Here is a 26554-nt window from a genome sequence, read left to right as displayed (position 1 = left end):
GCACATCCCTGGTACACTAAGAGTTATACACACACTACACCCCTGGCACACTAATAGTTATGCACGTAGCACACCCCTGGTACACTAATAGTTATACACGTACTACACCCCTGGCACACTAATAGTTATACACACACTACACCCCTGGCACACTAATAGTTATGCACACACTACACCCCTGGCACACTAATAGTTATACACACACTACACCCCTGGCACACTAATAGTTATGCACACACTACACCCCTGGCACACTAATAGTTATACACACACTACACCCCTGGCACACTAATAGTTATGCACACACTACACCCCTGGCACACTAATAGTTAAAATGAATGCTGAATGCTATTTTAAGTGCAATGCCCAACAAATGCCCTTTTCAGGGCAATGGGTAGTTTAGGGTTTTTAGTGTTAGGTTATTGTATTTGGGGGCTTTGGTGGGTGGGAGGGGCGTTTTACTGTTAGGGGGGATGGTTTGTGTATTTTCTTGTAAAAGAGCTGATTATCTTTGGGCAATGCCCTGCAAAAAGCCCTTTTAAGGGCTACTGGTAGTTTATTAGAGTAGGGGAGGTTTTTATTTTGGGGGGGCTTTTTTATTTTCATAGGGATTAGGTATAATTTTTTTTAAATTTGGTAATTTTCTTTTTTTATTTTCTGTAATCTTAGATTTTTTTATTTTCTGTAATTGTAGCTTAAGGGGACAGTCTACTCCAGAATTTTGATTAGACTGTCCCTTTAAATTATTCTTAGTTATTTTGTATTTTTAAAGCAGTGTTAGGTTTTTTTAATTTAATAGTAATTTAGTATTTTGTAAATTAGGTAATTTGGGTTCATTTAGGGGGTGTTAGGTTAGGGGGGGTTAGGTTAGGGGTTAGGTTTATTGCGTTGTGGGTTAATGGCGGATTAGAGGTTAATAGTTTTAATAGGTAATTTGCAATGTTGGCTTTGATGGATATAGGGGTTAATAATTTAGTTATTACTTGCAGTGTGGGTTTGATGGCGGATTTACGAGTTAATAATTTACGGCCAGATTTCGAGTTTTGCGTTATGATCGGCTCGGTAATAACTTGCAAGTTCTTTCCACCGCTCACCTTTAATAGTGCTGCTATTACAGGTTTTCCAAAAACCTGCGTTAGCGGGCAATATGGCAGAGTTGAGCTCCATACCACACACAAATACCAGCGCTGCTTTGAGCTGGTTTTACGTGCTCGTGCACGATTTCCCCATAGAGATCAATGGGGAGAGCCGGCTAAAAAAAAGCCTAACACCTGCAATAAAGTAGCGTAAAGCTCCGTAACGCAGCCCCATTGATTCCTATGGGGAAGGAAAATTTATGTTTAAACCTAACACCCTAACATAAAACCCGAGTCTAAACACCCCTAATCTGCCACCCCCGACATCACCGCCACCTACATTACACTTATTAACTCCTAATCTGCTGCCCCCAATGTCGTCACCACCTACATAAATTTATTAACCCCTAATCTGCCGCCGCCACTATACTAAAGTTATTAACCCCTAAACCTCTGGCCTCCCACATCACTAACACTAAATAAATATATTTACCCCTAAACCTAACCCTAAGTCTAACTCTAACACCCCTAACTTTAATATAAATAAAATAAATTGAAATAAAACTTACTATTATTGCCTAAATAATTTCTATTTAACACTAAATACTTACCTATAAAATAAACCCTAAGCTAGCTACAATATAACTAATAGTTACATTGTATCTATCTTAGGGTTTATTTTTATTTTACAGGCATCTTTGTATTTATTTTAACTAGGTAGACTAATTAGTAAATAGTTATTAACTATTTACTAGCTACCTAGTTAAAATAAATACAAAGTTACCTATACACTAAAACCTAACATTACACTAAAATTAAATAAATTAAATTAACAAAACACCTAATTCAAAAAATAATAAACACTAAATTACACAAAATAAAAAACAAATTACAAGATATTTAAACTAATTACAGGTAATCTAATAGCCCTATCAAAATACCCCCCCCCCCCCCAAAGAAAGAAAAACCCCTAGCCTAAACTCAACTGCCAATAGCCCTTAAAAGGGCATTTTGCGGGGCATTGCCCCAAAGAAATCAGCACTTTTACCTGTAAAAAAAATACAAACAACCCCCCAACAGTAAAACCCACCACCCACACAACCAACCCCCCCAAATAAAATCCTAAATCTAAAAAAACCTAAGATCCCTATTGCCCTGAAAAGGGCATTTGTATGGACATTTAGCTCTTTTTCTGCCCAACCCTAAGCAAAAAATAAAACCCAACCAATACACCGTTAAAAAAACCTAACACTAACCCCCGAAGATTTACTTACAGTTTTAAGTGCCGTAAGTCACTGGCGACTCCAGAAATTTGTATTTACGCTCATTTCTGGACATCGCTAGTTTATCAGACTTACGGCACTTTATGAACTGCTGGCGCCGTAATAGCCCGATGTGCGAGGTGACATTACAGACGGTGCGGGTTGCAGCCTGCGCTGTATATCTAATCACGCCCCATATCTTTTGTTCCTAATTAGCTATTATTCTGTGCTTCTTTGTATAATTATGTAGCGCGCACCAAGAGGTAGCATTCTCAGTCGGGTGCACATCTCCTGCCACCTATAGTAAATAAAACAGAAGACATTGCTTTTCCCTCTCTGCTGGGATAAACCATAGCAAATCCTAAAGACTGGAGGATTTAGTTCCAATCTCACCATTATTAGTCCAGTAAGGAGATTTATGTCTGTTGTTTTTCTGCCTATCTGTCTCCTCTATTACAACTGGTAACGAAATTGTGTTTTCAAAAATCTTCACCTTTAGTTAAAAGAACAGTCTGCATCTCATTATAAATTAAAGGTTTTTTTATACACTTTTAAAGGGACAGTCTACTTGAACATTTTTGTTATTTAAAAAGATAATCTCATTATAACCCTTTCCCCAGTTTTGCATAACCAACACAGTTATATTAATATACTTTTTACCTCTGTGATTACCCTGTATCTAAGCCTCTGCAGACTGCCTCTTATCTCAGTTATATTAATATACTTTTTACCTCTGTGATTACCCTGTATCTAAGCCTCTGCAGACTGCCTCTTATCTCAGTTATATTAATATACTTTTTACCTCTGTGATTACCCTGTATCTAAGCCTCTGCAGACTGCCTCTTATCTCAGTTATATTAATATACTTTTTACCTCTGTGATTACCCTGTATCTAAGCCTCTGCAGACTGCCCCCTTATCTCAGTTATATTAATATACTGTTTACCTCTGTGATTACCCTGTATCTAAGCCTCTGCAGACTGCCTCTTATCTCAGTTATATTAATATACTTTTTACCTCTGTGATTACCTTGTATCTAAGCCTCTGCAGACTGTTCCTTATCTCAGTTATATTAATATACTTTTTACCTCTGTGATTACCCTGTATCTAAGCCTCTGCAGACTGCCCCTTATCTCAGTTATATTAATATACTTTTTACCTCTGTGATTACCTTGTATCTAAGCCTCTGCAGACTGCTCCTTATCTCAGTTATATTAATATACTTGTTACCTCTGATTACCCTGTATCTAAGCCTCTGCAGGCTGCACCTTATCTCAGTTATATTAATATACTTTTTACCTCTGTGATTACCCTGTATCTAAGCCTCTGCAGACTGCCCCCTCATCTCAGTTATATTAATATACTTGTTACCTCTGATTACCCTGTATCTAAGCCTCTGCAGGCTGCACCTTATCTCAGTTATATTAATATACTTTTTACCTCTGTGATTACCCTGTATCTAAGCCTCTGCAGACTGCCCCCTCATCTCAGTTATATTAATATACTTTTTACCTCTGTGATTACCCTGTATCTAAGCCTCTGCAGACTGCCCCTTATCTCAGTTATATTAATATACTTTTTACCTCTGTGATTGCCCTGTATCTAAGCCTCTGCAGACTGCCCCCTCATCTCAGTTATATTAATATACTTTTTACCTCTGTGGTTACCTTGTATCTAAGCCTCTGCATACTGCCCCTTATCTCAGTTATATTAATATTCTTTTTACCTCTGTGATTACCTTGTATCTAAGCCTCTGCAGACTGCTCCTTATCTCAGTTATATTAATATACTTTTTACCTCTGTGATTACCTTGTATCTAAGCCTCTGCAAACCGCTCCTTATCTCAGTTATATTAATATACTTTTTACCTCTGTGATTACCTTGTATCTAAGCCTCTGCAGACTGCCCCTTATCTCAGTTATATTAATATACTTTTTACCTCTGTGATTACCCTGTATCTAAGCCTCTGCAGACTGCCCCCTTATCTCAGTTATATTAATATACTTTTTACCTCTGTGATTACCTTGTATCTAAGCCTCTGCAGACTGCACCCTTATTTCAGTTCTTATGATAGACATACATTATGCTGACTCTTAAATAACTCCACTGGAGTGAACACAATGTTATCTATATGGCACACATACACCATCAGTTCCCAACTATCAAAATGCACTGAGATAAGGGGCGGCCTTCAATAGCTTAAAGGGACACTGAACCCAATTTTTTTCTTTTGTGATTCAGATAGAGCATGCCATTTTAAGCAACTTTCTAATTTACTCCTATTATCAAATTTTCTTCATTCTGTTTGTATCTTTATTTGAAAAGCAAGAATGTAAGATGCCTGCCCATTTTTGGTGAACAGCCTGGGTTGTTCTTGCTTATTGGTGGATAAATTCACCCATCAATAAACAAGTGCTGTCCAGGGTCTGAATCTGAATTAAATGTATGGATTCTGTAAATGGGCTATGTGTGGGTTCTATAAATGGGCTGTGTGTAGGTGCTGTCAGTAGGCTGTGTGTGGGTGCTGTCAGTGGGCTTTGTGTAGGTGTTGTGAGTGGGCTGTATGTGGGTGCTGTCATTAGGCTGTGTGTGGGTGCTGTCAGTGGGCTTTGTATAGGTGTTGTGAGTGGGCTGTATGTGGGTGCTGTCAGTAGGCTGTGTGTGGGTGCTGTCAGTGGGCTTTGTGTAGGTGTTGTGAGTGGGCTGTATGTGGGTGCTGTCATTAGGCTGTGTGTGGGTGCTGTCAGTGGGCTTTGTATAGGTGTTGTGAGTGGGCTGTATGTGGGTGCTGTCAGTGGGCTTTGTATAGGTGTTGTGAGTGGGCTGTGTGTAGGTGCTGTCAGTGGGCTTTGTATAGGTGTTGTGAGTGGGCTGTATGTGGGTGCTGTCAGTGGGCTGTGTGTGGGTGCTGTCAGTGGGCTTTGTATAGGTGTTGTGAGTGGGCTGTATGTGGGTGCTGTCATTAGGCTGGGTGTGGGTGCTGTCAGTGGGCTGTGTGTAGGTGCTGTCAGTGGGCTGTGTGTAGGTGCTGTCAGTGGGCTTTGTATAGGTGTTGTGAGTGGGCTGTATGTGGGTGCTGTCAGTGGGCTGTGTGTGGGTGCTGTCAGTAGGCTGTGTGTAGGTGTTGTGAGTGGGCTGTATGTGGGTGCTGTCAGTAGGCTGTGTGTGGGTGCTGTCAGTGGGCTGTGTGTTGGTGTTGTGAGTAAGTTGTGTGTAAGCGCTGTCAGTGGGCTGTGTGTTGGTGTTGTGAGTAAGTTGTGCGTAAGCGCTGTCAGTAAGTCTGTGTTGGTGTTGTCAGTGGGCTGTGTGTGTTTGCTGTGTGTGGGTGCTGTCAGTGGGCTGTGTGTAGGTGTTTTGAGTGGGTTGTGTGTGGGTGCTTTCAGTGGGTTGTGTGTGGGTGCTGTCAGTGGGCTGTGCGTGGGTGCTATCAGTGGGCTGTATGTGGGTGGGTGCTGTCAGTGGATTGTGTGTGGGTGCTGTCAGTGGGCTGTGTGTGGGTGCTGTCAGTGGGTTGTGCATGGGTGCTGTCAGTGGGTTGTGCGTGGGTGTTGTCTGTGGTCTGTGCGTGGGTGCTGTCAGTGGGCTGTGCGTGGGTGCTGTCAGTGGGTTGTGCATGGGTGCTGTCAGTGGGTTGTGCGTGGGTGCTGTCAGTGGGTTGTGCGTGGGTGCTGTCAGTGGGCTGTGTGTGGGTGCTGTCAGTGAGCTGTGCGTGGGTGCTGTCAGTGGGTTGTGTGTGGGTGCTGTCAGTGGGCTGTGCGTGGGTGTTGTCAGTTACAGTAGGCTTTATATGGGTGCTGTGAGTGGGCTGTATGTGGTTGCTGTGAGTTGGCTGTATGTTGTTGCTGTGAGTGGGCTGTATGTGGATGCTGTGAGAGGGCTGTGTGTGGGTGCTGTCAGTAGTCTATGGGGCATATCTATCCCCGTGTTTCTGGCGAGCCTGCAGGTCTAAAGACCGCTGCAACATAACCCTGTCCGCCTGCTCTGAGCAGGCGGACAGACATCGCTGCAATTCAACCCGATCGAGTACGATCGGGTTGATTGACACCTCCCTGCTGGCGGCCGCGAGTCAGTAGGGGGCGGCGTTGCACCAGCAGCTCTTGTGAGCTGCTTGAGCAATGTTAAATGGGGAGATCGTATTGCTCCGCATTTAGCGAGGTCTTGCGGACCTGATCTGACCTTTCATAAATATAGGCCTATGTGTGGGTGCTGTGACTGGGTTGTGTGTGGGTGAGTAGGCCTATCGGTAGGCTGGGTGTGGATTCTGTGAGTGGGCTGTATGTGGGTGCTGTCAGTAGGCTGTGTGTGGGTGCTGTCAGTGGGCTATGTGTGGGTGCTGTGAGTGGGTACTGTCAGTGGGCTGTGTCTGGGTGCTGTCAGTTAACTATATGTGGGTGCTGTGACTGGGTTGTGTGTAGGTGCTGTCAGTGGGCTGTGTGTGGGTACTGTCAGTGGGATATGTGTGGGTGCTGTCAGTGGGCTGTGTGTGGGTGCTGTCAGTGTGCTGTGTGTGGGTGCTGTGAGTGGGTTGTGTTTGGTTCTGTCAGTAGGCTTTGTGTGGGTGCTGTGAGTGGGTTGTGTTTGGTTCTGTCAGTAGGCTGTGTGTGGGTGCTGTCAGTGGGCTGTGTGAGGGTGCTGTCAGTGTGCTGTGTGTGGGTGCTGTGAGTGGGTTGTGTTTGGTTCTGTCAGTAGACTGTGTGTGGGTGCTGTGAGTGGGTTTTGTTTGGTTCTGTCAGTGGGTGGTATGTGGGTGCTGTAAATGGGCTGTATGTCAGTGGCTTGTGTGTGGGTGCTGTCAGTGGGCTATGTTTAGGGCACTGTCAATGGGCTGTGTGTGGGTGCTGTCAGTGGGCTGTGTGTGGGTGCTGTCAGTGGGCTGTGTGTAGGTGCTGTCAGTGGGCTGTGTGTAGGTGCTATCAGTGGGTGCTGTCAGTTGGTTGTGTAGGTGCTGTCAGTGGGCTGTGTGTGGGTGCTGTCAGTGGGCTGTGTGTAGGTGTTTTGAGTGGGTTGTGTGTGGGTGCTGTCAGTGGGTTGTGTGTGGGTGCTGTCAGTGGGCTGTGCGTGGGTGCTGTCAGTGGACTGTGTGTAGGTGCTGTCAGTGGGCTGTGTGTAGGTGCTATCAGTGGGTGCTGTCAGTTGGTTGTGTAGGTGCTGTCAGTGGGCTGTGTGTGGGTTCTGTCAGTGGGCTGTGTGTCGGTGCTGTCAGTGGGCTGTGTGTCGGTGCTGTCAGTGGGTTGTGTGTTTGTGCTGTCAGTGGCTATGTGTGGGTGCTCTCAGTAGACTGTGTGTGGGTGCTGTCATTGGGCTACGTGTGGTTTCTGTCAGTGGGTTGTGTGTAGGTGCTGTCAGTGGGCTGTGTGTGGGTGTTGTCAGTGGGCTGTGTGTGGATGTCATCAGTGGGCTATGTGTGGGTGCTGTCAGTGGGCTATGTGTGGGTGCTGTCAGTGGGCTATGTGTGGGTGCTGTCAGTGGGCTGTATGTCGGTACTGTCAGTGGGCTGTGTCTGGGTGCTGTCACTGGGCTGTATGTGGGTGCTGTGACTGGGTAGTGTGTAGGTGCTGTCAGTGGGCTGTGTGTGGGTGCTGTGAGTGGGTTGTGTTTGGTTGTGTCAGTGGGCTGTGTGTGGGTGCCATCAGTGGGCTATGTGTGGGTGCTGTCAGTGGGCTGTGTGTGGGTTATGTTTGGTTCTGTCAGTAGGCTGTGTGTGGGTGCTGTCAGTGGGCTATGTGTGGGTGCTGTCAGTGTGCTGTGAGTGGGTTTGGTTTGGTTGTGTCAGTGGGCTGTGTGTGAGTGCTGTCAGTGGGCTGTGTGTGGGTGCCATTAGTGGGCTATGTGTGGGTGCTGTCAGTAGGCTATGTGTGGGTGTTGTCAGTGGGCTGTGTGTGGGTACTGTCAGTGGGCTGTGTGTGGGTGCTGTCAGTGGGCTATGTGTGGGGACTGTCAGTGGGCTGTGTGTGGGTGCTGTCAGTGGGCTGTGTGTGGGTGCTGTCAGTGGGCTGTGTGTGGGTGCTGTCAGTGGGCTATGTGTTGGTGCTGTCAGTGGACTGTGTGTTAGTGCTGTCAGTGGGCTGTATGTGGGTGCTGTCAGAGGGTTGTGTGTTGGTGCTGTCAGTGGGCTATGTGTGGGTGCTGTCAGTGGGTTATGTGTTGGTGCTGTCAGTTGGTTGTGTGTTTGTGCTGTCGGTGGCTACGTGTGGGTGCTCTCTGTAGGCTTTGTGTGGGTGCTGTCAGTGGGCTATGTGTGGTTGCTGTCAGTGGGTTGTGTGTGGGTGCTGTCAGTGGGCTGTGTGTGGGTGCTGTCAGTGGGTTGTGTATAGGTGCTGTCAGTGGGCTGTGTGTGGTTGCTGTTAGTGAGTTGTGTGTTTGTGCTGTCAGTGGGCTATGTGTGGGTGCTGTCAGTGGGCTATGTGTGGGTGCTGTCAGTGGGCTGTATGTCGGTACTGTCAGTGGCCTGTGTCTGGGTGCTGTCACTGGGCTGTATGTGGGTGCTGTGACTGGGTAGTGTGTAGGTGCTGTCAGTGGGCTGTGTGTGGGTGCTGTGAGTGGGTTGTGTTTGGTTGTGTCAGTGGGCTGTGTGTGGGTGCCATCAGTGGGCTATGTGTGGGTGCTGTCAGTGGGCTGTGTGTGGGTTATGTTTGGTTCTGTCAGTAGGCTGTGTGTGGGTGCTGTCAGTGGGCTATGTGTGGGTGCTGTCAGTGTTCTGTGAGTGGGTTTGGTTTGGTTGTGTCAGTGGGCTGTGTGTGAGTGCTGTCAGTGGGCTGTGTGTGGGTGCCATCAGTGGGCTATGTGTGGGTGCTGTCAGTAGGCTATGTGTGGGTGTTGTCAGTGGGCTAAGTGTGGGTACTGTCAGTGGGCCGTGTGTGGGTGCTGTCAGTGGGCTATGTGTGGGGACTGTCAGTGGGCTGTGTGTGGGTGCTGTCAGTGGGCTGTGTGTGGGTGCTGTCAGTGGGCTGTGTGTGGGTGCTGTTAGTGGGCTATGTGTTGGTGCTGTCAGTGGACTGTGTGTTGGTGCTGTCAGTGGGCTGTATGTGGGTGCTGTCAGTGGGTTGTGTGTTGGTGCTGTCAGTGGGCTATGTGTGGGTGCTGTCAGTGGGTTGTGTGTTGGTGCTGTCAGTTGGTTGTGTGTTTGTGCTGTCGTTGGCTACGTGTGGGTGCTCTCTGTAGGCTTTGTGTGGGTGCTGTCAGTGGGCTATGTGTGGTTGCTGTCAGTGGGTTGTGTGTGGGTGCTCTCAGTAGGCTGTGTCTATGTGCTGTCAGTGGGCTATGTGTGGTTGCTGTCAGTGGGCTGTATGTGGGTTCCGTCAGTGGGCTATGTGTGGGTGCTGTCAGTGGGCTGTGTGTGGGTGCCGTCAGTGAGCTATGTGTGGGTGCCGTCAGTAAGCTATGTGTGGGTGCCGTCAGTTGGCTATGTGTGGTTGCTGTCAGTGGGCTGTGTGTGGGTGCTGTCAGTGGGCTGTGTGTGGTTGCTGTTAGTGAGTTGTGTGTTTGTGCTGTCGGTGGCTATGTGTGGGTGCTCTCAGTAGGCTGTGTCTATGTGCTGTCAGTGGGCTATGTGTGGTTGCTGTCAGTGGGCTGTATGTGGGTTCCGTCAGTGGGCTATGTGTGGGGGCTGTCAGTGGGCTGTGTGTGGGTGCCGTCAGTGAGCTATGTGTGGGTGCCGTCAGTTGGCTATGTGTGGTTGCTGTCAGTGGGCTGTGTGTGGGTGCTGTCAGTGGGCTGTGTGTGGGTGCCGTCAGTGGGCTGTGTGTGGGTGCTGTCCTGTCACTAACTGTTCTATGTCACCAGTCACTTACTGTTCTGTCACTAACCATTCTATGTCACCAGTCACTTATTGTCCTGTCACTAACCGTTCTATGTCACCAGTCACTTACTGTCCTGTCACTAACCATTCTATATCACCTGTCAGTGGGTTGTGTGTTGGTGCTGTCAGTGGGCTATGTGTGGGTGCTGTCAGTGGGTTGTGTGTTGGTGCTGTCAGTTGGTTGTGTGTTTGTGCTGTCGTTGGCTACGTGTGGGTGCTCTCTGTAGGCTTTGTGTGGGTGCTGTCAGTGGGCTATGTGTGGTTGCTGTCAGTGGGTTGTGTGTGGGTGCTCTCAGTAGGCTGTGTCTATGTGCTGTCAGTGGGCTATGTGTGGTTGCTGTCAGTGGGCTGTATGTGGGTTCCGTCAGTGGGCTATGTGTGGGTGCTGTCAGTGGGCTGTGTGTGGGTGCCGTCAGTGAGCTATGTGTGGGTGCCGTCAGTAAGCTATGTGTGGGTGCCGTCAGTTGGCTATGTGTGGTTGCTGTCAGTGGGCTGTGTGTGGGTGCTGTCAGTGGGCTGTGTGTGGTTGCTGTTAGTGAGTTGTGTGTTTGTGCTGTCGGTGGCTATGTGTGGGTGCTCTCAGTAGGCTGTGTCTATGTGCTGTCAGTGGGCTATGTGTGGTTGCTGTCAGTGGGCTGTATGTGGGTTCCGTCAGTGGGCTATGTGTGGGGGCTGTCAGTGGGCTGTGTGTGGGTGCCGTCAGTGAGCTATGTGTGGGTGCCGTCAGTTGGCTATGTGTGGTTGCTGTCAGTGGGCTGTGTGTGGGTGCTGTCAGTGGGCTGTGTGTGGGTGCCGTCAGTGGGCTATGTGTGGGTGCTGTCAGTGGGCTGTGTGTGGGTGCCGTCAGTGGGCTGTGTGTGGGTGCCGTCAGTGGGCTGTGTGTGGGTGCTGTCCTGTCACTAACTGTTCTATGTCACCAGTCACTTATTGTCCTGTCACTAACCGTTCTATGTCACCAGTCACTTACTGTCCTGTCACTAACCATTCTATATCACCTGTCACTTACTGTTCTGTCACTAACCATTCTATGTCACCAGTCACTTATTGTCCTGTCACTAACCGTTCTATGTCACCAGTCACTTACTGTCCTGTCACTAACCATTCTATATCACCTGTCACTTACTGTTCTGTCACTAACCATTCTATGTCACCAGTCACTTACTGTCCTGTCACTAACCGTTCTATGTCACCAGTCACTTACTGTCCTGTCACTAACCGTTCTATGTCACCAGTCACTTACTGTCCTGTCACTAACCGTTCTATGTCACCAGATGTCCTATATCACCTGTCACTTACTGTCCAGTCACTAACTGTTCTATGTCACCAGTCACTTACTGTCCTGTCACTAACCATTCTATGTCACCAGTCACTTACTGTCCTGTCACTACTCGTTCTATGTCACCTGTCACTAGATGTCCTGTCACTAACCGTTCTATGTCACCAGTCACTTACTGTCCTGTCACTAACTGTTCTATGTCACCAGTCACTTACTGTCCTGTCACTAACTGTTCTGTGTCACCAGTCACTTACTGTCCTGTCACTAACTGTTCTATGTCACCAGTCACTTACTGTCCTGTCATTAACCATTCTATGTCACCAGTCACTTACTGTCCTGTCACTAACCGTTCTATGTCACCAGTCACTAGATGTCCTGTCACTAACCGTTCTATGTCACCAGTCACTAGATGTCCTGTCACTAACCGTTCTATGTCACCAGTCACTTACTGTCCTGTCACTAACTGTTCTATGTCCCCAGTCACTTACTGTCCTGTCACTAACCATTATATGTCACCTGTCACTTACTGTCCTGTCACTAACTGTTCTATGTCACCAGTCACTTACTGTCCTGTCACTAACCGTTCTATGTCACCAATCACTTACTGTCCTGTCACTAACCGTTCTATGTCACCAGTCACTAGATGTCCTATATCACCTGTCACTAACTGTTCTATATCACCAGTCACTTACTGTCCTGTCACTAACCGTTCTATGTCACCAGTCACTTACTGTCCTGTCACTAACTGTTCTATGTCACCAGTCACTTACTGTCCTGTCACTAACCATTCTATGTCACCAGTCACTAGATGTCCTGTCACTAACCGTTCTATGTCACCAGTCACTTACTGTCCTGTCACTAACCATTCTATGTCACCAGTCACTAGATGTCCTATATCACCTGTCACTAACTGTTCTATGTCACCAGTCACTTACTGTCCTGTCACTAACTGTTCTATGTTACCAGTCACTTACTGTCCTGTCACTAACCGTTCTATGTCACCAGTCACTAGATGTCCTATATCACCTGTCACTAACCGTTCTATGTCACCAGATGTCCTATATCACCTGTCACTAACCGTTCTATATCACCAGTCACTAGATGTCCTATATCACCTGTCACTAACCGTTCTATGTCACCAGATGTCCTATCTCACCTGTCACTTACTGTCCTGTCACTAACTGTTCTATGTCACCAGTCACTTACTGTCCTGTCACTAACCGTTCTATGTCACCAGTCACTTACTGTCCTGTCACTAATCGTTCTATGTCACCTGTCACTAGATGTCCTGTCACTAACCGTTCTATGTCACCAGTCACTTACTGTCCTGTCACTAACTGTTCTGTGTCACCAGTCACTTACTGTCCTGTCACTAACTGTTCTATGTCACCAGTCACTTACTGTCCTGTCACTAACCATTCTATGTCACCAGTCACTTACTGTCCTGTCACTAACCGTTCTATGTCACCAGTCACTAGATGTCCTTTCACTAACCGTTCTATGTCACCAGTCACTAGATGTCCTGTCACTAACTGTTCTATGTCACCAGTCACTTACTGTCCTGTCACTAACTGTTCTATGTCCCCAGTCACTTACTGTCCTGTCACTAACCATTCTATGTCACCTGTCACTTACTGTCCTGTCACTAACTGTTCTATGTCACCAGTCACTTACTGTCCTGTCACTAACCGTTCTATGTCACCAGTCACTTACTGTCCTGTCACTAACCGTTCTATGTCACCAGTCACTAGATGTCCTAAATCACCTGTCACTAACTGTTCTATATCACCAGTCACTTACTTTCCTGTCACTAACCGTATGTCCTGTCACTAACCGTTCTATGTCACCAGTCACTTACTGTCCTGTCACTAACCATTCTATGTCACCAGTCACTAGATGTCCTATATCACCTGTCACTAACTGTTCTATGTCACCAGTCACTTACTGTCCTGTCACTAACTGTTCTATGTCACCAGTCACTTACTGTCCTGTCACTAACCGTTCTATATCACCAGTCACTAGATGTCCTATATCACCTGTCACTAACCGTTCTATGTCACCAGATGTCCTATATCACCTGTCACTAACCGTTCTATATCACCAGTCACTAGATGTCCTATATCACCTGTCACTAACCGTTCTATGTCACCAGATGTCCTATCTCACCTGTCACTAACTGTGCTGCTTCTCTTATAGGGAAGAAGACAGAATCATCAGAGGGTGAAGTGGTGCTGACTCATATGAAGAAGCTAAAAAATGGAAATGACAATAAACTGGTAGAAGGTCCGGGTCTGACTGCACACATGCTTCTTCAGGCTGGCGTGTCTAATGATTTGCCTATTGCAGAAGAACAGCCCAAGTTAATGTATGAGAATCGTGTCAGTGAACTGGGGGCCACAGGCTCACTTTGTCGCTTGTATAAGTTTGAGTCAGAGGATTCTGGGGTGGAGATACAAAGCAGAGCCAATTCCCCGTCCAGCCCAAAAGGTTCTGAAAAGAGCTTTGTGGTTCACAGTAGGGATTCCTCATGTGACTCTGGTGTCCTCAGCGCTTCTTCCTCCCCTACAGTGTGTCACCTGGAGATGTGTAGGGACCCAGACCGCACGTTCCTCTCGGATGCTGATCTCACTGCTAAGGGAGATCCACAAACATCAGTGGAAGATTTCATTAATTGCCAAGATGAAAATCTAGACTTGTCCATTTATAATAAGCAGAACTGCTATGAGCACAAAGTTGCCCCAGAGGAGTTATCAAGGCCAGAACACAGCTCTGTGCTGGGTAAGAACAGCAATGTGATGGCAGATTTTTACCAGGACACATTTGATGATATTGATGACTTGCACCACGAACTAAGAAGGTACCCAACAAGTGACAGCCTGGATCAGTATATGGACGAGTGCTGCCGGCTCAGTGAGGTGAGACAACATGACCCTGTAACGTGCACAGGGTTCAGGGTTTATACAGGAGCTGTTGGAGTGATTTCTCTCGTTCACTAACAGTCCTCTCCAGTATCACTAGTGTGTGTGTTATTCACTAAACTTCACTCAAACCTTTATTGTTAAGTGAATCAGTTGTGTAAAAGAGAGAGGCTAGAGAGGTCAGTCAGTGAGCTAATATCTCGCTAATAAACTGAGAACCAGCAGTACAGACAGAAACTTTTTTACTTTATTATCTTCTGGCCAAAGGGTTAAAGGGACAGTAAACCCATTCTGCTAGATGTCTTTTACATATTAGCGATGATGCCATGATCAGCAACACCCCTTGTTTAACCAATCAGATGCCAAATGTAATTGTGCTTATGTACTACTCTAAGCAATTACTAGCATCTAGCTGGGTCATTGAAACTGCAGCATACTAAAATATACAGAATACATTGTGGCCTCTCTAAATGAGGGGGAAAAGAATCACAATTTTCAGAGTTAATTTTAAGCAGAAGCTGCTAATGTTAGGGAGGGGACAGATGGCCAAGTGACTGCTCTGGACATGAGATGCAGGTAGGGTTACCATGTCGGCCTTTTTTTTCTGGACAGTTATGAGTTACATCTGGTTCAGGGTATGCAGGGAAGAACATGAATAGTAATGACCAGCAGCACTATGTGCTGTCCAGGGGCACAATGCAGGTTCCTCCCTGCACACCTTGCATCATGTAAAACCATAACTGTCCTGGAAAACATGGCTGAGGTTGCAACCCTAGATCCAGGCCAGGGACAAATTATAAAGGTACAAATAACCAAGGTGTATCAGTTAGCTATACCAGCTGTAGGGTTGTGTATAACTGGTGTATTTAGGGTGACTCAGGGTGCTGACATGGGTAGATATATACAACTAGTAGCCAGTTAGCTATACCAGCTGCAGGGTTGTGTATAACTGGCGTATTTTGGGTGACTCAGGGTGCTCACATGGGTAGATATATATAACTAGTAGCCAGTTAGCTATACCAGCTGCAGGGTTGTGTATAACTGCCGTATTTAGGGTGACTCAGGGTGCTTACATGGGTAGATATATATATTTATATTTATAAAATATTTAACCAGGAAGGATACATTGAGATTTTTCTCGTTTTCAAGTATGTCCTGGGTCCACAAAACATTGCATTGATACAATATGGTACAATAAAATACAAAAACAATAATAATACACAATATATGCAGAAATTTAACATAGAATGGGTAGGAAATATATAATCAACCATGACAGGTGCATTCTGTTTTGAGATATGCAGAGAGGGATCTCTTAAAGGATTTTAGGCTTGGGGAAGGTTTTAAAGTGTGCGGGAGGTCGTTCCATAACTGTGGTGCTCTGTAGGAAAAGGAGGATCGAGCGGCTTCCTTTTTGTATGGAGGCAAGCTAAATAATGTGCTGTTATTGGATCAGAGGTTATAGGAGGTGGGAATAGCAGGGGAGAGCATTCTGCTCAGGTAGGGTGGGAGCTTCCCAGAAAAGCTCTTAAACAACAAGGTTGGAAAGATGGAGGGTGCGTCTGGATTCCAGCGACAGCCAGTTTAGTTCTTTTAGCATGTCACAGTGGTGGGTCCTGTAGTTACATTGTAGCACAAAGTGGCAGAATAAGTTATACAATGTATTCAGTTTATTAAGGTGAGTTTGCGGTGCAGGTGAGTATACTACGTCCCCATAATCCATGATAGGCATCAACATTTGCTGTACAATCTTTTCCTTTACTGTAGGGCTGAGGCAGGATTTGTTTTTGTACAGGGCACCTAGTTTTGGATAGAGTTTAGATGCAATTATTTCTATGTGGAAGCCAAAAGATAGATTGGGGTCTAACAACATACCCAAGTATTTGAAAGAGTGGGCTGCGGTCAGTGTGCAATTGGATTTTGTTTTGATGCGAAGATGGGAATTTTGTAATTTGTGTAATTTAGGTCCCGTTCCAAAGATCATTGTGACAGTTTTGTCAGTGTTTAGGAAGAGTTTGTTTTTTGAGATCCACTTTTCTACCTCTGTGAACTGGTCTGGGAGCATTGCCTCAAGCTGCGACAGATCAGATTTGTTTGCATAGATTACTGTGTCGTCTGCGTACATGTGTACAGTTGAGGATTTGCAGACATAAGGCAAATCATTTATAAATAATGTGAATAGTAGGGGGCCGAGAATGGAACCTTGGGGAACACCACACGTGACTGGGAGAGGGAGGGAGTCGCTGTCAGAAATGGAGACATACTGTGATTGATCAGATACATATGATCGAAATCAGGTTAGCGGACGATCACCCAGAGTTTTTTAGTTTGAGCAGTAGTATGTCTTGGTCTACTGTGTCAAAGGCCTTTGCAAAATCAAGAACAATTGCTCCAGTTAGGTCTCCTTGTTCCATGCCAGTTTGGATGTCGTTGCAAACTTTTAGGAGGGCAGTTGTAGTGGAGTGATTTGGGCGAAAACCTGATTGACCAGGGGTCAGATAGTTAGATTGTTGGTAATATTCACATAGTTGCGTATGGACAAATTTTTCTAAGATTTTTGACAATACTGGGAGCAATGATATTGGGCGATAGTTAGTAACCAAGGTTAACTCACCACTTTTATGGATAGGCACTACTCTTGCAGTCTTCCGAAGTTTGGGTATGTAACCAGACACCAAGGATTCGTTAATTAGGGTTGTGACAGGTTTAGCAATTGCCGGCGCACTGAGCTTCAACAGCATTGCTGGGATTTTATCAAGTCCACACTGGTTTTTCATTTTTAGATTATTAAGGTGTTTCTTAATGACATTGATGGGTATAGGTCTAAAATTGAACTTCTCTATATTGGGTATTTGCAGATTTAGCGGGGCCAGATCCACATTTGTAGTTTCAGGATGCATGCCATTTATTAGTTTGTCAATCAGGGTGGTGGAGCATCCGACAAAATAACTGTTAAAGGCATTTGCTACTTCTAAGGGAAGTTGCAGGGTTTGGTTGTCCACTTTGACAGTGGAAGGTTGGGAGTGGATTGGGGGAGTGTGTACGTTATTTATGACTTTCCAAAACTTTCTAGTGTTTGATATGTTATTGTTCAGATTTTCACAGAAATATTGGGCCTTGGTCAATTTTGTTTGTTTAGTGCATATATTTCGCCATTGTCTATATACACAGTGATCGTTCATAGAGCCAGTATGCTTGTACTTTGACCACAAAGAATCCCGAAACTGGTACATTTGAATGAGGTCAGCTGTGATCCAATTCAAGTGTGCTCCTTTTACTCTCACCTTATGCAGCGGGGCATGTAAATTCCAAACTTGTAGGAGTTCAGACTGAAGGAATTCAACTGCAGAGTCTAAGGGGCATATGTATGAAGGTCTGGCGCACCTGATCCAACACTGCGGATCAGGTCTGCCAGACCTCGCTGAATACAGCGAGCAATACGCTCGCCATATTCAGCATTGCACCAGCAGCTCAGAAGAACTGCTGGTGCAACGCCGCCCCCTGCAGACTCGTGGCCAATCGGCCGCCAGCAGGGGGGTGTCAATCAACCCTATCATACTCGATCGGGTTGATTTCCGGCGATGTCTGTCTGCCTGCTCAGAGCAGGCGGACAGGTTATGGAGCAGCGGTCTTTGTGACCGCTGCTTCATAACTGCTGTTTCTGGCGAGTCTGCAGGCTCGCCAGAAACACGGGGCATCAAGCTCCATACGGAGCTTGATACATATGCCCCTAAATCTGGAATTAGGTTTAATCTGTGCCAGGGGAGGTTCTTGATGTCATTTAGAAATGATTGAAGATTACATTTTTTGAAGGACCTGGTGATTTTAACCTTGGGAGAGGATTTAGTTTCCTTTGTTTTGCGCACGCAGTATACTAAGCAGTGGTCACTAAAGCTGTTAGGGAGGACACCTGCCTCCTGGATTCGGTCAGGAGAAGTGGAGAGAATCCAATCAAGCAGGGTGTGGTTATGGCTTTTAATGTTTATGCAAGTTGGGGAGGAGATTAATTGCGTTAGCTGCAAAGTCTTAAATGGTGAGCAAAAACTATTGTTTCTCCTGTTAAGTGTAGTCAGTCCACGGGTCATCCATTACTTATGGGATTATATCTCCTCCCTAACAGGAAGTGCAAGAGGATCACCCAAGCAGAGCTGCTATATAGCTCCTCCCCTCTACGTTATACCCAGTCATTCTCTTGCACCTAACTAATAGATAGGACGTGTGAGAGGACTGTGGTTATTAAAATTAGTTTTCATATCTTCAATCAAAAGTTTGTTATTTTAAACAGCACCGGAGTGTGTTGTTTTTTCTCAGGCAGCATTAGAAGAAGAATCTACCTGAGTTTATGTATGATCTTAGCGGTCGTAACTAAGATCTATTTGCTGTTCTCGGCCATTCTGAGGAGTGAGGTAACTTCAGATCAGGGGACAGCGGGCAGGGTTCACCTGCAAGGAGGTATGTTGCAGTATATTATTTTCTAAGGAATGGAATTGACTGAGAAAATACTGCTAATACCCATATAATGTAAGTGCAGCCTTAAATGCAGTAATAGCGACTGGTATCAGGCTGATATATATGTATGTTACACTGAGGTATTTTCTGGGGAATGGAACTTCACTAAGAAAATACTGTGTACATTTAACTTATATTTGAGCCCCCACTGCAGTGTAAGCGACTAGCAGCAGGCTTATTAGTATCATTTAATAATTTTATTTTAAAACGTTTTACTGGCATGTTAATCGTTTTTCTCTGAGGTACTTGGTGATAAAATCTTTTGGGCATTATTTTTCCACATGGCTGTTGTTATTTTTGAATAAATTCAGTTTGCTGAGCTTCCCCACTGCTATAATATGAGTGGGAGGGGCCTATTTTGGCGCTTTCTTGCGCAGTAAGAATTCACTCACAGTCTTCCTATTCCTTCCTCCATGATCCAGGACGTCTCTACAGAGCCCAGGGGTCTCCAAAACTAGTTTTGAGGGAGGTAATCACTCACAGCAGACCTGTGAGACTGTGCTTTGACTGTGATAAAACGTTTTTATATCTGTTATCCGTTTTTGGGTATTAAGGGGTTAATCATCCATTTGCTGGTGGGTGCAATCCTTTGCTAATTTATTGCATTTATTGTGAAAATTTGGTTGCTATAACAAATTTGGTTCATTGTAATTCTAATGTGACAGTTTATTAGTGTTTCTTAAAGGCACAGTAACGTTTTTTATATTGCTTGTAAATTTATTTGAAAAGTATTTTCCAAGCTTGCTAGTTTCATTGCTAGTCTGTTAAACATGTCTGACACAGAGGAATCTCTTTGTGCAATATGTTTAAAGGCCAATGTGGAGCCCAATAGAAATTTGTGTACTAATTGCATTGATGCTACTTTAAATAAAAGTGTACATGTAAAGAAGATTTCACCAGACAACGAGGGGGAAGTTATGCCGACTAACTCTCCTCACGTGTTAGTACCTGCGTCTCCCGCTCGGGAGGTGCGTGATATTGTGGCGCCAAGTACATCAGGGCGGCCCATACAAATCACTTTGCAAGACATGGCTAATGTTATGACTGAAGTATTATCTAAATTGCCAGAAATTAGGGGTAAACGCGACCACTCTGGGGTGAGAACAGAGTGCGCTGATAATATTAGAGCCATGTCTGATACTGCGTCACAATATGCAGAACATGAGGACGGAGAGCTTCATTCTGTGGGTGACGGATCTGATCCAAGTAAACTGGACTCAGACATTTCAAATTTTAAATTTAAGCTTGAGAACCTCCGTGTATTGCTAGGGGAGGTATTAGCGGCTCTGAATGATTGTAACACGGTTGCAATTCCAGAGAAAATGTGTAGGCTGGATAGATACTATGCGGTACCGGTGTGTACTGATGTTTTTCCTATACCTAAGAGGCTTACAGAAATTATTAACAAGGAGTGGGATAGACCCGGTGTGCCTTTTTCACCCCCTCCTATATTTAGAAAAATATTTCCAATAGACGCCACCACACGGGACTTATGGCAGACGGTCCCTAAGGTGGAGGGAGCAGTTTCTACTCTGGCTAAGTGCACCACTATCCCGGTGGAGGATAGCTGTGCTTTTTCAGATCCAATGGATAAAAAGTTAGAAGGTTACCTTAAGAAAATGTTTGTTCAACAAGGTTTTATATTACAACCCCTTGCATGCATTGCGCCTGTCACGGCTGCGGCGGCATTCTGGTTTGAGTCTCTGGAAGAGACCATTAACTCAGTTACATTGGATGAAATTACCGACAAGCTTAGAGTACTTAAGCTAGCCAATTCATTTATTTCCGATGCCGTAGTACACTTAATTAAACTTACGGCTAAGAATTCAGGATTCGCCATTCAAGCGCGCAGAGCACTGTGGCTTAAATCTTGGTCAGCCGATGTAACCTCTAAATCTAAATTGCTTAACATACCTTTCAAAGGGCAGACATTATTCGGGCCCGGTTTGAAAGAAATTATCGCTGACATTACTGGAGGTAAGGGTCATGCCCTGCCTCAAGACAGAGCCAAACCAAGGGCTAGACAGTCTAATTTTCGTGCCTTTCATAACTTCAAGGCAGGACCAGCATCAACTTCCTCATCTCCAAAGCAGGAAGGAACTGTTGCTCGCTACAGACAGGGCTGGAAACCTAACCAGTCCTGGAACAAGGGCAAGCAGGCCAGAAAGCCTGCTGCTGCCCCTAAGACAGCATGGAGTGAGGGCCCCCGATCCGGAAACGGATCTAGTGGGGGGCAGACTTTCTCTCTTCACCCAGGCTTGGGCAAGAGATGTCCAGGATCCCTGGGCTTTAGAGATCATATCTCAGGGATATCTTCTGGACTTCAAAGCTTCTCCTCCAAAAGGGAGATTTCATCTTTCAAGGCTGTCAACAAACCAGCTAAAGGGAAAAGCGTTTCTACGCTGTGTACAAGACCTTTTACTAATGGGAGTGATCCATCCAGTTCCGCGGTCGGAACACGGACAAGGGTTTTACTCAAATCTGTTTGTGGTTCCCAAAAAAGAGGGAACCTTCAGACCAATTTTGGACTTAAAGATCCTAAACAATTTCCTAAGAGTTCCATCGTTCAAAATGGAGACTATTCGGACAATCTTACCTATGAACCAAAGGGGTCAGTACATGACCACAGTGGATTTAAAGGATGCCTACCTCCACATACCGATTCACAAGGATCATTATCGGTACCTAAGGTTTGCCTTCCTAGACAGGCATTACCAGTTTGTAGCTCTTCCCTTCGGGTTAGCCACGGCTCCAAGAATCTTTACAAAGGTTCTGGGCTCCCTTCTGGCGGTACTAAGACCGCAAGGAATATCGGTAGCTCCGTACCTAGACGACATTCTGATACAAGCGTCAAGTTTCCAGACTGCCAAGTCTCATACAGAGTTAGTTCTGGCATTTCTAAGGTCGCATGGGTGGAAGGTGAACGTAGAAAAGAGTTCTCTAAGGCCACTCACAAGAGTTCCCTTCTTGGGGACTCTTATAGATTCTGTAGAAATGAAAATTTACCTGACAGAAGACAGGTTAACAAAACTTCTAAATGCTTGCCGTGTCCTTCATTCCATTCAACACCCGTCAGTGGCTCAATGCATGGAGGTAATCGGCTTAATGGTAGCGGCAATGGACATAGTACCTTTTGCACGCCTGCATCTCAGACCACTACAATTGTGCATGCTAAGTCAGTGGAATGGGGATTACTCAGATTTGTCCCCTATGCTGAATCTGGATCAAGAGACCAGAGATTCTCTTCTATGGTGGCTTTCTCGGCCACATCTGTCCAGGGGGATGCCCTTCAGCAGGCCAGACTGGACAATTGTAACAACAGACGCCAGCCTACTAGGTTGGGGCGCTGTCTGGAATTCCCTGAAGGCTCAGGGATCATGGACTCAGGAGGAGAGTCTACTTCCAATAAACATTCTGGAATTGAGAGCAGTTCTCAATGCTCTTCTGGCTTGGCCTCAGCTAGCAACTCTGAGGTTCATCAGGTTCCAGTCGGACAACATCACGACTGTGGCTTACATCAACCATCAGGGAGGGACAAGGAGTTCCCTAGCGATGATGGAAGTCTCAAAGATAATTCGCTGGGCAGAGTCTCACTCTTGCCACCTGTCAGCGATCCACATCCCAGGTGTGGAGAACTGGGAGGCGGATTTCCTAAGTCGCCAGACTTTTCATCCGGGGGAGTGGGAACTTCACCCGGAGGTATTTGCACAACTGCTTCAGCGTTGGGGCAAACCAGATCTGGATCTCATGGCGTCTCGCCAGAATGCCAAGCTTCCTTGTTACGGATCAAGATCCAGGGACCCGGAAGCGGTTCTGATAGATGCTCTGACAGCACCTTGGGTCTTCAACATGGCTTATGTGTTTCCACCCTTCCCGATACTTCCTCGTCTGATTGCCAGGATCAAGCAGGAGAGGGCATCAGTGATTCTAATAGCTCCTGCGTGGCCACGCAGGACCTGGTATGCAGATCTAGTGGACATGTCGTCCTGTCCACCATGGTCTCTGCCTCTGAGACAGGACCTTCTGGTTCAGGGTCCTTTCAAACATCCAAATCTAATTTCTCTGAGGCTGACTGCATGGAGATTGAACGCTTGATTCTATCAAAGCATGGATTCTCGGAGTCAGTGATTGATACCTTAATACAGGCTAGGAAACCTGTTACCAGGAAAATTTACCATAAAATATGGCGTAAATACTTACATTGGTGCGAATCCAAGAGTTACTCATGGAGTAAGGTTAGGATTCCTAGGATATTGTCTTTTCTACAAGAAGGCTTAGAAAAGGGTTTATCTGCTAGTTCGTTAAAGGGACAGATCTCAGCTCTGTCCATTCTTTTGCACAAGCGTCTGTCAGAAGTTCCAGACGTTCAGGCCTTTTGTCAGGCTTTAGCCAGGATTAAGCCTGTGTCTAAAACTGTTGCTCCGCCATGGAGCTTAAATTTAGTTCTCAATGTTTTACAGGGTGTTCCGTTTGAACCCCTTCATTCCATTGATATCAAGCTGTTATCTTGGAAAGTTCTGTTCCTAATGGCTATTTCCTCGGCTCGAAGAGTCTCTGAGTTATCAGCCTTACATTGTGATTCCCCTTATCTGATTTTTCATTCAGACAAGGTAGTTCTGCGTACTAAACCTGGGTTCTTACCTAAGGTAGTCACTAACAAGAATATCAATCAAGAGATTGTTGTTCCTTCATTGTGCCCTAATCCTTCCTCAAAGAAGGAACGTCTTCTGCACAATTTGGACGTTGTCCGGGCACTGAAATTCTATTTACAGGCAACTAAAGATTTTCGACAAACTTCTTCCCTGTTTGTCGTTTATTCGGGACAGAGGAGAGGTCAAAAGGCTTCGGCTACCTCTCTCTCCTTCTGGCTTCGTAGCATAATACGTTTAGCCTATGAGACTGCTGGACAGCAGCCTCCTGAAAGAATTACAGCTCATTCTACCAGAGCTGTGGCTTCCACTTGGGCCTTTAAAAATGAGGCCTCTGTTGAACAGATTTGCAAGGCTGCAACTTGGTCTTCACTTCACACCTTTTCCAAATTTTACAAATTTGACACTTTTGCTTCTTTGGAGGCTGTTTTTGGGAGAAAGGTTCTTCAGGCAGTGGTTCCTTCCGTGTAAAGGTCCTGCCTTGTCCCTCCCGTCATCCGTGTACTTTTAGCTTTGGTATTGGTATCCCATAAGTAATGGATGACCCGTGGACTGACTACACTTAACAGGAGAAAACATAATTTATGCTTACCTGATAAATTCCTTTCTCCTGTAGTGTAGTCAGTCCACGGCCCGCCCTGTTTTTTACGGCAGGTCTAAATTTTAAATTAAACTCCAGTCACCACTGCACCCTATAGTTTCTCCTTTCTCGTTTGGTTTTGGTCGAATGACTGGGTATGACGTAGAGGGGAGGAGCTATATAGCAGCTCTGCTTGGGTGATCCTCTTGCACTTCCTGTTAGGGAGGAGATATAATCCCATAAGTAATGGATGACCCGTGGACTGACTACACTACAGGAGAAAGGAATTTATCAGGTAAGCATAAATTATGTTTTTCTTCTATAAGATATGACGAGTCCACGGATTCATCCTTTAATTGTGGGATATTATCCTCCTGCTAACAGGAAGTGGCAAAGAGCACCACAGCAGAGCTGTCTATATAGCTCCTCCCTTAACTCCACCCCCCAGTCATTCTCTTTGCCTACTCTAAGTACTAGGAAGGGTAAAGTGAAAGAGGTGATAAAATGTTAGTTTTTATTTTCTTCAAGCAAGAGTTTTTTATTTTAAATGGTACCGGTGTGTACTATTTTCTCTCAGGCAGCAGATGGATGAAGACTAAGGTGGTTTTGCGTCCATAGATATTAAGCTTCTATCTTGGAAAGTTCTGTTTTTAGTTGCTATCTCTTCGGCTCGAAGAGTTTCTGAACTATCTGCATTGCAATGTGACTTGCCTTATCTTGTTTTTTATTCTGATAAGGTGGTTTTGCATAATAAACCTGGATTCCTTCCTAAGGTTGTTACTAATAAGAATATTAATCAGGAAATTGTTGTTCCTTCCCTGTGTCCTAATCCTTCCTCTAAGAAGGAGCGTCTGTTGCACAACTTGGACGTGGTTTGTGCTTTGAAGTTTTACATGCAAGCGACCAAAGATTTCCGTCAAACATCTTCTCTGTTTGTTGTCAATTCTGGAAAACGTAGAGGTCAGAAAGCTACGGCTACCTCTCTTTCTTTTTGGCTGAAAAGCATCATCCGTGTGGCATACAAGACTGCTGGACAGCAGCCTCCTATAATATCAAACAAAAATGATCTGCTTAGGAAATCCTCAATTTTATTGTTTCAAATAACAGGAACAGACAGTGTCACGACGTTTCGGGGCTAATGTCCCTTAATCATGTGACCACGTGACGTTTCGAGGCTAATGTCTGTTCCTGTTATTTGAAACAATAAAATTGAGGATTTTCTAAGGAGATCATTTTTGTTTGATATAATATCATTATTGGCAAGTTGGCAGTTGCTTGCTTTTGGTCTCCCTCCTCTTGGGTCCCTGTGCTGGATACTACTGTTTGAATTTGGACAGCAGCCTCCTGACAGAATTACAGCTCACTCCATTAGAGCGGTGGCTTCCACATGGGCTTTTAAAAATGATGCTTCTGTTGAACAGATTTGTAAGGCTGCGACTTGGTCTTCGCTTCATACCTTTTCCAAATTTGATAGTTTTGCTTCTTCGGAGGCTATTTTTGGGAGAAAAGTTATTCAAGCAGTGGTGCCTTCTGTTTAACCGTCTGTCTTGTCCCTCCCGTTCATCCGTGTCCTGTAGCTTTGGTATTGTATCCCACAAGTAAATTTATGCTTACCTGATAAATTAATTTCTTCTATGATACGACGAGTCCACGGCCCGCCCTGTCAATTTAAGACAGATTATATTTTTTTGATTTAAAACTTCAGTCACCTCTGCACCTTTTAGTTTCTCCTTTTCCTTCCTGTACCTTCGGTCGAATGACTGGGGGGTGGAGTTAAGGGAGGAGCTATATAGACAGCTCTGCTGTGGTGCTCTTTGCCACTTCCTGTTAGCAGGAGGATAATATCCCACAAGTAAAGGATGAATCCGTGGACTCGTCGTATCATAGAAGAAATTAATTTATCAGGTAAGCATAAATTTACTTTAGGATTCAGCCAGTCAATATTAAAATCTGCAAAGACCAAAATTTCACTTTTTGGGTTTTGAGCTATGTTTTCACTAAGGAGATGGGCTATGTCAGAAAGGGAAAGCTAGGTGGGCGGTAGATTCCTGCAACAATGATTGATTTACTGCACAGGATCTCAATTGTGCCAGAAAGGAAATCAAAGGTGGCAGAAGAGCTATATTTTTGTAAGGGGGTGAACTTTATGGAAATGTCAGCATAAATTACAATGCCGCCTCCTCTCTTTGCTCTATCATTTCTATGGCATGAATACCCATGTATTGCAATGGCAGAGTCAGGTATTTTTGCAGTTAGCCATGATTCAGAGATAACAATGATTTTGGGCTTGTATTGTAAACACCAAGCTTGCAGTGCATCGCTTTTTGTTAGTAAGCTGCGGATATTATAGTGCACAAAGGAGAGGCCTTTTTTAGCTGGAAGGCTAGGAATGGAATTTGTTGGTGGACCAGGGTTAGGCTCTACATCATTTGCAAGAGCAAGAAACATAATGAAAAGGAATTTGGACATCATTTTAGTTTGGCCATA

The 26554-nt window shown here is 45.3% G+C and overlaps 1 protein-coding gene across 1 annotated transcript in view; it reads left to right on the top strand.

The window, feature by feature from the left end:
* LOC128639742 (uncharacterized) overlaps window positions 1–26554 on the top strand; it is a 272419-nt gene that overhangs the window by 33074 nt on the left and 212791 nt on the right. The window contains exon 2 of the mRNA XM_053691861.1: window positions 13608–14326. Within this exon, the coding sequence (XP_053547836.1) occupies window positions 13608–14326 (719 nt within the window). The remainder of the gene's footprint in view (window positions 1–13607; window positions 14327–26554) is intronic.

This window comes from Bombina bombina, chromosome 9, assembly GCF_027579735.1.
Source record: "Bombina bombina isolate aBomBom1 chromosome 9, aBomBom1.pri, whole genome shotgun sequence".
Lineage (NCBI taxonomy): Eukaryota > Metazoa > Chordata > Amphibia > Anura > Bombinatoridae > Bombina > Bombina bombina.
Note: the sequence above shows the minus strand (reverse complement) of the source record. Positions and strands in the feature narration are given on the sequence as shown.